The 12472-nt window shown below is 40.5% G+C and overlaps 1 protein-coding gene across 3 annotated transcripts in view; it reads right to left on the reverse strand.

Annotated features, from left to right (window-relative positions):
- Positions 1–12472, reverse strand: part of TBCD (tubulin folding cofactor D) — a 139468-nt gene that overhangs the window by 62963 nt on the left and 64033 nt on the right. For all 3 annotated transcript variants that reach the window (XM_075441207.1, XM_075441205.1, XM_075441206.1), the window contains 3 exons: positions 7403–7432; positions 3969–4054; positions 71–151 (listed from right to left, as the gene is read on the reverse strand). In XM_075441207.1, coding sequence (XP_075297322.1) covers positions 71–151; positions 3969–4054; positions 7403–7432 — 197 coding nt within the window. The remainder of the gene's footprint in view (positions 1–70; positions 152–3968; positions 4055–7402; positions 7433–12472) is intronic.

The following is a 12472-nucleotide window of genomic DNA, read 5'->3' on the forward strand; positions in this document are numbered from 1 at the left end:
TCATCTACAAAAGCATGATATGCAGAACAGTCAATTCCTGGATATTCATAATTAGACTTTATGAACTTACCTATCCCAGTGGTTAATCTTCATGTTAACTAAATGATCAATCATTGGCTGTGTATACTCAGGAAAGCCAGCAATATACACACTGAAAAAGTGTCCAGAGAGAACAGAATCAACATCTGTGTACACTTTAACACAAGCTACTCCGAAGATTTAAATCTTCTCGTTTTAAAGCAACCAAAAAAAATTAAACCTGGCGTGTCCTAAATGAGATGCCACTGAATGAAATAATACAACAGGTAATATTTTACAATTTTTGAAAAAAATTTAAATCACTTTTGTTAAACTTTCAGATTCTTCATAAAAACTACCATACATACAAAAAGCTTGACAGTAATGAGAAGCAAAAATAAACATTCAATTCCCATTGTTATGTTCCAGAAATCTAGATGTGTATATTAACTTATAAAATTATTTCAGATTGGAGAGACGTATTAATGACGTAAACCACAGTACACAGTAAAATTAAGTTACAGAAATGTAACTTAATAAATGCAATGGTCCAAAATCGAATATGGGTCTTCAATCTGTCCTTTTTAAAAATCAAACATAAACACAAAGTCAATTCTGACAAAAAAAGTTAAAGCTGCAAAGTCAAGACCTAAGATGTAAGGGAACACTACAATTAATTATCTAGGTAGCCTCATAATTACCTAACTTTACAGCCACACTTGCTTCCAGTCTTCAGAAGTATCAGCTATTGAAAACTAAGGTTAACAGAAGTTAAGTGAAATGTTTTTTCAGTACATCTGATTTCTGTTAAATAATCTTGGAAAGCTAAGCAATCAGTAGAATGTGTTTGTGTCAAAGGCATGCACAAAGCGACAAAATTAAGGACACATGGGTTACCTTAATTTCACCTGTTCATATCTTCTGAGTGATTAACTTTCCAACCATAATAGTGTTCCATTAATTTATGTGTGTGTAATTAGAAGCCAAACAAAGACAAAAACGAAATATTGTTGCATGTTACCATACTGGTACCTACATAAGTCATCAGAAAAGTAGGAATCCTTAAATGCACAGCACAGAGCTCAGTCACTTGAGCCAATACAGGCTACAGAAGCACTATCTAGTACTGCCAGGAGCCCTAGAGGGGCTGCTGATGCCAGCAGAGAAATGATAAAAGTCATTACTCTTCGGTTCCTTTCCCTGTTCTGGAAGAACACACAACAACAGACACAGTTTCCCTGCCACATTTGAGTTTTCCTCTTTTCTTCATAGTTGCTTTTTGGGTCCTAGTTTTAGCACTCACCATTCTTTCCAACCATTTTAATCTGAACTTCCTCGCCCAGCTCATCAAAGTTGATCTCTTGGGCCATGCCTGTAGCCCAACCTCACCTTCAGTTTTAGTTTATAATTATCTTTAACTACAGTCCTCATCATCTGTACCCTACTGAGTATTTAATGCAAGTAGCCTTGGATCCAAGTCCAGCCTTCCTGATGATGTTGCTGGTAAGATTTTTGTATCCCACTCTACTTAGATGAAGAAGCTTCTTCCTCAACTCTGCTTTTACCAAGCCCAGAACTCCTGGAATCACATAACCTCTTTACTCCCAGTTCATACAAAAAGAGTTTCCTCTACCTTCCATCCTCAGAAACAGATTGTGATATTTGAGCTGAATCCCTCAAAGAACATCAGCAAAAAGTTTCAGCAGGGACACCCGGCATGAAAACCTTGCATAAAAATCTTTAGATTTGAAAGGACCTAACAACTGTTTATACACACACACATATATAAATACACAAGATACTGCTTCTCTACAAGAATATATCATCATTTATTAAAAAAAGATGAATTCAGCTGTAGGATCTGACACATCTTTTTGAGACTGTATTGCTCGGAGGAATCCAGCAGTGCCGACGGTCACAGCTGCAGAGCCTCCTTTCACACAGCGGCACCACGCTGGCATACAGAGTGTCCCAGGGCTGTTTTATCTGGGCGGGGGAAGGACAGCTAAAGATTCCAGATCTGGAATATGAACCTCAGGCAGCTTTTTCCAGCTACATAAACAATTACACCACCTTAAGGCACACCGATCAGAAAAGTCCATTCTTCCCACCACATCATAATGATACATGTTCTCTGTGCAGCCAAATGTTTGCTTACGTACTTTTCCTTTGATGCTACTCCGACAGAAATAAGGAAATAATTAAGTATTGACCCAAATAATTACATCCTTCTTGAAAAGCAAAGTGGTGAAGATTTTCGAAAGTATTGTAATGAATGGGATGACAAATACTTTACAAAGAAGAGTTTGATTAATAACACTGAACATGATTTCAAGGAATCATGCTACTAACTGCGTAGGATTATTTATAAAGAAATTACAAATTTATTCCTTCTATTGCATAATTTAAAGAAAGGCACAAGAGTGGAAGAAAGAAATCAAGAGTAAAAATATTTTCACGTAAATAAGTAACACTCCTACAAAATCCCTGGAAATCACAATGAAAGGAGTAACAAACGAGCATTTGAAAAAAAAAATAAATTAATAATTCAGTTCTTCAGAAAGCAAGGAGAACTTAAGTCTCCAATTACAAAAGAGAGAAAACAAAAACTGCTTGTAAATTTTGAATATTTTCAATTTTCTACTGGAACAAAAAGCCAGACTTTCAAACATCACATTGCCGCTGCGCGGACCTCGAGCAGCATCGCACACCAAGCCACCGCGTTTCCCCACCTCAGCTCAGCAGGCGGGAGCTCCAGGGAAGAGCGCAGGAGCAGGGCGTGCACCCCAGAAGAACGACAGTGGGTGGAAGGTGAAGATACATCCAGAGTGACATGATCAGGCACAAAAGGGACAAAATGGAGGCGGACAGATTAATTAAAAAAATAGCCAAGGAGAGGATAGAGGGTTCCAGTGCAAATGATCTTAAAAAACTGCTCACTGGAAGTCACAAAGCTGGCAACGGAGCATAAACCTGTTTGCTGCTTCTGCTCCCGAGGAATATAACCTCTTCAGGCCTTTCTAACCCACTGGCTTCTGAGCAACACACAAGCCCACAGGGCAATTTATCTGACCTGTCTTAAAACGGTCTGAATCACCTTCTGCAGGGCCTGTCTCCCTGCACGGGCTATGGAGAGAGGCTAGACACCCAGGCTAGACGGTCTGTCTTAGACAGCCAAAGCTAGAACCCAGCCCTCAGTCTTTTTCATCTTCTCATGAGGAAGTGCAATCTCATGTTCATTTTAGTCACCCTGTGCACCCAGCTTGCCTCCGAATTCCCCCGACTTCAGCACTAGTGTCTTTTCAGATAGCTGCCCAGAGGAGAACACCGTATTCCAAGACAAGCCACTGTTCACAGCAGCATCCCACCAGTTTCGGTATTTCCCGAATATTCGGTATATCCCGAAAATTTTCGGTATTTTCTTTGCAGACTCCATACTGCAGTGATTAAGTTTGTTTTTTCAATCACTGCTGCATACTGTGGTTAGATTTGCACTGAGCTACCTACGAAAAATACAAGCACTCAAGCCAAAGGTCTAGGCACAGAGCACAAATTCCACAACTTGTGCCAGGTGTTTTTTCAAATGGGTACTAGTTTACTTTTTCATCCACATAAGAGTCTCTCTGCCATCATAACAGCCTCTGCTCTTACTACAACTCTTCAAAATCCCCTAGTCTTCTCTAATCTTGACCAGCTCAGATAGTTTTGTGACACCTGCAAATACTACCTCTTGGCTGCTTCCTCCACGTAGACAAGGAAATCATGCTCACATTCTCACCACATCTTACTTAATCAGCAGTGTGATGCAGAAATAAGAAAAATCATATTTCAATTTATTCAAAAACAACAGTAATAAACATAATGTTCAGTAAGGGGAAACAATCAGACAAATATGTCACCATGCAAAAGAGGTCCCTCATGTTTAGGAAAACTAATGCTTGGAAACTTACCTTATAGTCAGGTAACAGTTAACTCTGTTACCAACAGCAAAATAATCAGCTGCAGTTAGAATGTCTATGCCATGTGGAAAAGTGCCCTATAAACATCATAGGGACGAGAGAAAAAAATAAGAAAATATGACTTAAAAACATAAAATACTTTCCAAATAGACAACATTATTGAAAACAAATCTACTACTCTCCAAGCACTGAAAAAACACAATTTAATTTCTAATTTACAGTAAAATCACTTGTACTAAAGAGATAAAGGATATCAGATACACAAACAGCAAAATACCTAGCTTCACTTCTGAGTCAGTGATAAACAAAGTAAATAGCAGCAGGCAATAAACTATGCAATGGCCACCTTAACGCCTTCAAGTCATATCCAAATACATATTTGGTGAATGCATGACTATGTATGTACACAAAAAATGATTTCTCTACAAGAAGGTTTAGATAGATGTAAACATGTTTTCAGTTTATGAAGGAACAAGCATCTGCTGCGAGTTTTACGAAGTATAAAATTTGAGATCCAGGCAGCTAGAAATGCATCACGTAGAATATGTGGGAGTTCAATTACTTCTATTTGTTTCTATTTACACATACGTTTTATGACTTATTTATTAATGAATTAAAAAACTGGGGTTAGTTTGTTTGTTTTTAAAAAGAACACCGGTTCCCAGCAAAGCCTGAAACACTGAATCCTACTGAAGTATCACACTTCTGACATCACTGCTCAAAAAATTCTGATTTTAGAAGATAAATTACCTTTCTCAATATGCAATTGCCACCTAAAAATTTGCCTTTTATATAAGCAATACAATTCAGATATTCAGAATCTTGCCTGGCTATCACTGATTTAACACAGTACTACGCGGCAAGGCGGTGTTTTGGAGGGCAGGAGGCAGCACAGCCTCCACAAGCCATAATTAAGTCCAAATGGAAACCAGCCCACTGAAAGACACTGTGCTCACCTACAGAAGGGACAATCATATGATATTTAAGCAACAGGGCTATGTGGAAGGACAGGTTCTGGATATGATACAGTTTTGTTTGTTTACAGCTCGCTCATCTCTTCCACATTAGGATACAGCCATGCAAAAACAGTGGAAAATATCTCCCGATCTAAGCCGGAAGGATTCCAGCAGCACATCCCGCAAGCAGTGGGAAGGTGCAGCTGCTGCGGAGGTCTCACTCCGGGCAGCGTAACGCCAGCAGTCAGACAAACCAAGGCCTGGAATCGGAGCGAACCAAGAAGGACAGACAGAATACTTCTGGCTTATCCAAGAGACTAGCTGCAAGCCCTGGTAACTCCCAGGGGAAACGAATGCGCTCTCCAAAAGCCTCATGAAACGCTGATTAGGGAGGAAAATGTACACATGAGAAATACCTCAGTATGATTTATAGCCAAACAAGACACACAGTGAAATGTGTAAGAGTGCATACTGTACATAAGGAAAATCAGAGCTAAACAAATCCAGTTCTAGCTGAAAGCCAGCCCTCGCGATTTATGGCTTGGCTGTGAGTGTGCCAATTCGATGCCACCTCACCGAGGGTCACAGGGCCACAGTGCACGTCAGTGAGACAGCAGAATTCCTGACCCCAGGTTCACGGGCGCAGAGGTCACGGCCCAGGGGAGAGACAGGCTTCAGAGGAAAAGCTAACAGCTTCTGTTCTGTCTGAACACTTAAAACTTGCTTCTCCATTACAAAAGTTTGTCTTCGTAGAAGTATGTGCATTTCTCATGATTTGTGCTTAAAAAAAAAAAAAAATCTTCAAAGTTTTCAAAGTTTTCATTTACACGAAGAGTAAGTTACATCATCTTCTTTTCCTGAGGCCATAAAAGCAAGCTCTCAGATTCAGGAGATGCCGAATTGCAAAGGTGAAGCAGGCAGGAACCAGGCAGTAAGCGAGGTCAACGTTTCCCTCCACCTCTTCAGGATCAGTATTGTTCCTTCGGGTGGGGAACAGGTTTTAGCTCCTTCCAATTCAGAGAAAGGCTGTCTCTTCCAACACTTTACACCCGAGGAAAGAACTATGGAAGGTGTATCCACCGATTAAGTAACCATTTTCCTAGGCAGTAAGGAATGGTTCAGTTAAATAAAACTTCTGAACTTCTAGAGGAACCAGCTGGAGACTGACAGCGTTCTTCATGCCATGAAAGCTCCGTATTTCACTGCAAACTCCTCCCTAACACACCGACACATAAGCTAAAACTGTTGTGTGTTCTACCAACACGGACAAATTTGAATCATGGGTCAAAGCAGGAAACCTTATGGTTGTAAACTATCGTAGACTGTATCCTCTGATTAAGAAATAAAAAACTCCACAAATTTTTGCCACATGGAGCCCTCTCCGACCTGGAACTGAAGTCGCAGCAAGGCGTTAACTTCACCCAGCACCTGAGGCAGTGGCACCGGGCTGAGTTGCGGTGTGTGACTACCGCGGGGCTCTAACTACAGACCCAGGGAAGAACCACGCAGGCTTCTACTCATCACAGACCTGGCTGGGTCAGGTCACCAGAAACACCTGCCCTCCTCCTTCCACTCTTCTTGCGCCCTTTCTCTGCTGTTCACCTACTTCTGTCTAGAAAGACACACACCAGTTATGGACACGCTGCTTAATACTCGTAGTTCTAAAGGAGTAGCATCCTGGCTCTTAACACAGAGATCTTCAGGAAAGATATCAGGGAAAGCTAGACAGCATTTTAACAAAAATCCCTTAAAGAATGGCTTCTTGATTACAAAATCTGCTTTAACCACGCTCACACGCCATGGTCTGTCACAGGAATTCACTGACTGAACCATTTCACCCTAAGTTGTATATTCAGCTTTATTAATTCCTGATAAGAAACCAGGAAACTTTCAGATCCAAGTCTTTACCCGAGTTGTTTCTCCTCCAAGGTTGCAAATCAAAGCTGTCTGAGCATTTTAACTACTTAAATGCTGCTAAGTTACACAGTAACCTACCACAATACTTTTTTTTCAAAGCAAAGGTACTTCCAAAAGTAACAGATTTCTCAAAATACCTAGCGGTAGCATTACGGTACACCAGGCAAAACCAAACATGGAGTTGAAGACCCTTCAGCCTAGTTCATTGCTGTATCACCAACCATAGCAAAGACTGTGCAGCACACTTCAGCTGTTCTAATCCTATTAAAAAGTAAATAGTCAATGAAACAAAACAGAAAAATATTGCACTTCTCCTGCTTGAAGAGCATTGCAGTTTGCAAGGTGTATAACGACCATCATACATGCCGATTTTGCTTATCAAAATAAAACCCACATCCCAGAACCTGTTTGCTGGTAACAAAAATAATTATTTTGTGACACCCTTTTGCTCAATTTCTCCGAAGCCACAGTGTCCAATTCTGATTTTAGGCACTAGACACTTACAGTAACCTCCAAGGCACTAATGAATGAAGATCAGGAAAGTCACCGTACCTGTCTCCCAACATTCTCCTGGAAGGCAGCCTAAGGAACAGAGAACAAACATACCAAAACGAGTCAGGTTTGCTTTGTGATAAACACCAGATGATGAATTCAAAACACACAACAATATAAATGACCCATGGCTTTTCTTTTTTAAATAAAGTAAGCTTTGTCAGTAGAACAAGCCCACAGGGGTTTTTTGTTTCTGCGTCTCTATGTTCTGGTGTTCTTAAAGCTGTGTGTTGCATGACAGCAGTTGAAGAACGCAAGTTTATTAAACCAGTCACACTCACAAGAGTGCTTCTGAGTAGTGACACGAGGCTTCGCCCTAAATTGAAAGTCAGTACCTGTAGACACCAGCAATTGAGACAGCTCACTGTTGTCCGACTCCTTCAACAATTTGCAAACAGTCGGCAAAGTTCCACTCTTTGTCAATGAAAACTTCAGACAAAAAATACTGAGAATGCCATACTTATTTGAAAGATACACATATGAAAGCTTTACATTAAATAAACTCAAAATCTTGCAAAATGCAATGAATACTACCCTAATTTCTCTACTTGTATGGTACACAGAATATACCTGTTTAACTCCCTACTCGAATTTTCTCGCTCTCTCAAAAAAGCCGATCAGTTTTTGTTCCTTAAAAGGATATACAATCTTAAGTGCTAAGAAGAACTCCTGTAAATTGGAACTCTTTTCAGAGAGGAGAGATCATCACCATCTGGGCACCTCCCTCGGGAAATGTCACTCTACCTACAAACACAGACCTCCAGCAGCAGACAGCACTTGTCACCTGACAATCGATATTTAACTCCCAGGGCGAAGTCCCAATCCTTATTGAAAATGTCACAAGAATTCTGACAGACAGAGCTTCTGTGTTTCCTACGTAAAAACAGTACGCACGTGGTAATCCACCTGTAAAAGCCAAAGGTTAAGCCAGCTCGTCAAGGTACCATACTCTGCTTTGGGACATGGTTTAGCAGGCTTGGTGGTATTGGGGGGACGGTTGGACTTGATGATCTTGGAGGTCTTTTGCAACCTTAATGATGCTATGATCCTACACATGGAGCAAGCGCTCACAGAACGCAGGTGCAGCAAGCCCTGCAGCAGCCAGCGTCTCCCAGCGCGTTTCTGCGGTTCTGCCTGCTCAGGGCACCGCCGGCAGTTCCCGGGGACCTGCCCAGGCTAGTTCAGCCCCTGCTCCCATCGCAGGACACGGAGCACTGGCTGACTCCCGGCCGCTCGCCCACGGCCTCCACGGGCTGCGGAGCCCACAGGCTGCTGCATGCCGAGCCCACGGGCTGCTGCGGCCGCAGCCAGGCTGCAGCCATGCCCCCGGGCTAAGGAGCCGAGGACAGCCCCAGGCAGAGCCGCAGGGCCGTGCTCCGCAGCGGCAGCAGCAATGCAGCGGCGGCAGCAATGCAGCGGCAGCAGCAATGCAGGTGCGCCCTCGGGCAGCCCCACAGCAGCCTGCCGACCCGGAGCAGGAGCTGCAGCAAGGCCCTCCGCCCGTTCCCTGCTGTGTGCCCCAGCCCAGCTTCGGAGACGGGGTTTTCACTCCTCTCGGCCAACACAGGCCCCCAGCCAGGACATCGTTTCATGTCACCCTGCATAATTTCTTTCTTTTTACCTACATATGAGCTTTTAGATCCCCTTTTACACTATTGAGACCCTTCTGCTCGGCACAGGGAGGTTTCAGCCAACATGATGCTCTCCACTATCCTATCCCAGGGATTTAACAGTTTAATCACTGCACTACAATTTCTTTTAAAAATGTACCGCCCAGACAAGTGTCTTAATGACACAAAATCTGTAAGGCCTTTCTTTGTTTGTTTCTTTCTAAATCAGAAACTTCAAACATAAATCTGGTCTCAAACCAGTGAAAGTTTTATCCGATTTCCAATACATCCATAAGCCCAGGGCTGAAATATACGGTGGCAAAATCATCGGGAAAAGACATACAGGGGCCTATAGACAATGCTGCAGCAAAACAGCTGTGCTGCATAAAGATTTCACAAAGATTTCACAAGGTTTGTTTACTTCATGTAGGAATGTTAAAATTCCACCACTGTATCACTATTTTTAAACTTACTTAGAAAAACAATCATGAAGATCTAAAAATAGTCCAGCAGCATGGCAAAAATACTTACGATTCATCCTATGTATACTAAGCATTTAATTTACACACTAATTTACACCAAATTGATTAGTTTACCTATTAAAAAAACATACAACTTTAACCACTGCTTACGAAGATAGATATTAGTACTACCTTACTATAACTATATTTGTCAATTATTTTAATTTAATAGCCCTGGAGAAAAACAATCCATTTGTTACCAATTCTCCTGTTCGTGTTATGTATTTACAATTCATGAAATTATGAAGAGAAATATGGCAACTAGCAAATTCCTGTATACATAGCTCAGTCCCTAGAAAACTGCCCAGGTGGAGACTAAAGCTGTAGAGTAACTGGTTTCACAGCTCCGTACGCACCACCAAGAACCTCTCTCAGCTTCAGCACTGTTGTGGTGCATTAAAAAAAAAAGTATAAGGTGTCTCTTCTGCGAATAAGTTTTCAGCCATTTATGGGGAAATTTACAATGAAAACCCAGATATTCAAACATGAACAGAAAAAGCCCTCAAAGGAACATAAAAAACAAACCCTACAGTGTTTAAAGTTACATTTGAAAAATGTCACCACTGATTTAAGAAGGCTTTGTAGACAACGCACATTCCAGCTGTGACAATTTCAACACATTTCTGTTCTAGGAGAATAGCATCTAATCCCATTTTTAGCAACAAAAATGTGATGATGCAGTAAACTGTTTTGCCTGGGTGTGAAGGAGTATGTTGCACAGAAAAAGGTACAAGGAAAACCATCCCCACAGTATTATTCTGTTAAAGCTTCGTGAGAGAAAGTAAAATAGAAAGAGGAAAATAACGAAATATATTCTTCGTCCAAGTGAAAACGCAATTTTCTAGAGCTCATTTATTGTTGACAGAATTCCCTCCTTGTTGCTTTAGCACTTTTCTATTGTTTTAAAATTATTTTTCTTCTTAATACTTAGGAGATTTTCAGTAACTGAAAATGTTACTATTTTAATCATAGTTTCAAACTACTGCAAATTCCTAAAACCTGCCAAATATTTCACTTGTTTTGTAATAATAATTTCTCATTTTTCGTACAAAACCCTTCTGGAGATGAAAAATTGGATACAAAGATCCTAACTGAAAGACCCTGTGATATCAGGACAAAGACGACCGACTAGCCTTCCAACCTGAACGATTTGCTGTTCCCACAAAAACTGAAAAAATATTAAAACATTCTCTAAGTCATGATTTTAAAAACTATCAACAAACCAAGAGGGAAAAAAAACACCCTCTCTAACACGTCCGGGCTGAATGGAGCCCAGTGTGAGATCAGTTCTTCATGTGATCACGCCCTACAATGGCTATTCCCGAAAGAGCTGCAGGAGTCAGCTCAGAATGCTTCCGGAGCTTCAAACGAAGAGTCTTGGTTTATTCTCTCTAGCCTCAGGGTTCAAAATATCTCTTATGCCATTTTGGTTTCTTGGTGCTCCGCATTAGAATATACTGCATATTGTAATAGATGGAAAATCTAGAAAAACATGTTGTTTATTTAAATATGTATTTAATTGCAGTAATGATTGGAAATAATTACGACTCCCAGACATTCTTCTTCAAAATTGTAGCAATGCCCGGTAAACATAGAATATTTCTTCGCCTCCCTTTCTAAGGTAAGAAATAAGGTTTCAGTACTTTCACAACTATCCACCAAAACAGCAATTTCAAATTTTGACTAGCTTGCAATTAGAATGGACTAATGAAAAAATTAATTTGACTGGAGATAACGGACTTGCAGAATGCTCGATAGCTTGGTTTAAAGTAGAAGAGGAAAGTGAGAAGAAAATGTACTGTATTTTGTACTCACTTGAAATATGGTCACACAACCTGCACCAAGCTTACAGTGTCAGTAGATGTATCCGGTTTAGCACCATACTTCACAGTCAAACTGTCGGTTTATGTTTTAGTGTAGAATCATAATGAAGATTACACACGACCACCAGATCATGCCACTAATGGCAAGCAGTACACTTCCAGTGGAAATCATGTTAAAAAGAATTCTTCTCTTTATATATATTACCACTGATTCCTAGGACAATTCCTATAGACCAAATCCACAATTCACTTTTTACCATCAATACTGCTTAATGTTTTGTGCAGTTCTCAGGAAATCAAAGCTACTTTTGTCTTCCTCTAAGGATTTTATGTGAATAAAGTGACTTAATTAGCCAAGAATAGCAAATTCTACAGTTTCTAAAATTTAGGATTTGAAGTTTGGGGGAAAGTAGCATTGCTCCTGTCCATTAGCTGTACAGTATGCAAAGACTATGTTCTATCAGTACTCAGTGATCTACGGCATCTTGGCTGCTGTGCCGTGGTTTTAACCTATTTAGACAAAGCGATGTGTGACGCGATTACACAAGCAACTGACTCACTGCCCCAGCAACTACGCTGCAGCTTCAGTTAACTTCTTAAACTCTCAGAGAGGTGCAGTTAGGAAAAATAAGGATGCTACCCAGGTATCCCTGAGAAATCCTTCTTCTGTTATAAATGCATTAGCTTTCAAAATTTCAGTGAAAAAATAAGACCGACCTGGTTAATTCATTTGCGCGTTGCAAAGACCGCCTTTTTTTTGTGTTTTTTAAATGCACCACAGTGATGTTTACTCCTAGGAACAGAGACACCTGGTTCTGTGATGGGCATTGTCTGGTCCTGTGTTTGAGTTAATACAGTTACAAGGTGGGGTTTTTTACACTTGCATAAGATAATATTTTATCTGTTGAAACAGACAACTCTTCTTTTTTTTTTAAGAAAGCACGTTCAATACATACAACACAGTGACTTCAATTCTCAAAGACATCTGTTCTTTTTTCCTCTCAAATTCTGTAACCTCTCCACCATAAATTCCCTCCTTTTCAGAACAATCACACATTCTTTTCAATTCTCAACAGCATAAATATTTTCTACAAAAACGTTCCACTTAATCTACTT

This window comes from Opisthocomus hoazin, chromosome 21 (assembly GCF_030867145.1).
Source record: "Opisthocomus hoazin isolate bOpiHoa1 chromosome 21, bOpiHoa1.hap1, whole genome shotgun sequence".
NCBI lineage: Eukaryota > Metazoa > Chordata > Aves > Opisthocomiformes > Opisthocomidae > Opisthocomus > Opisthocomus hoazin.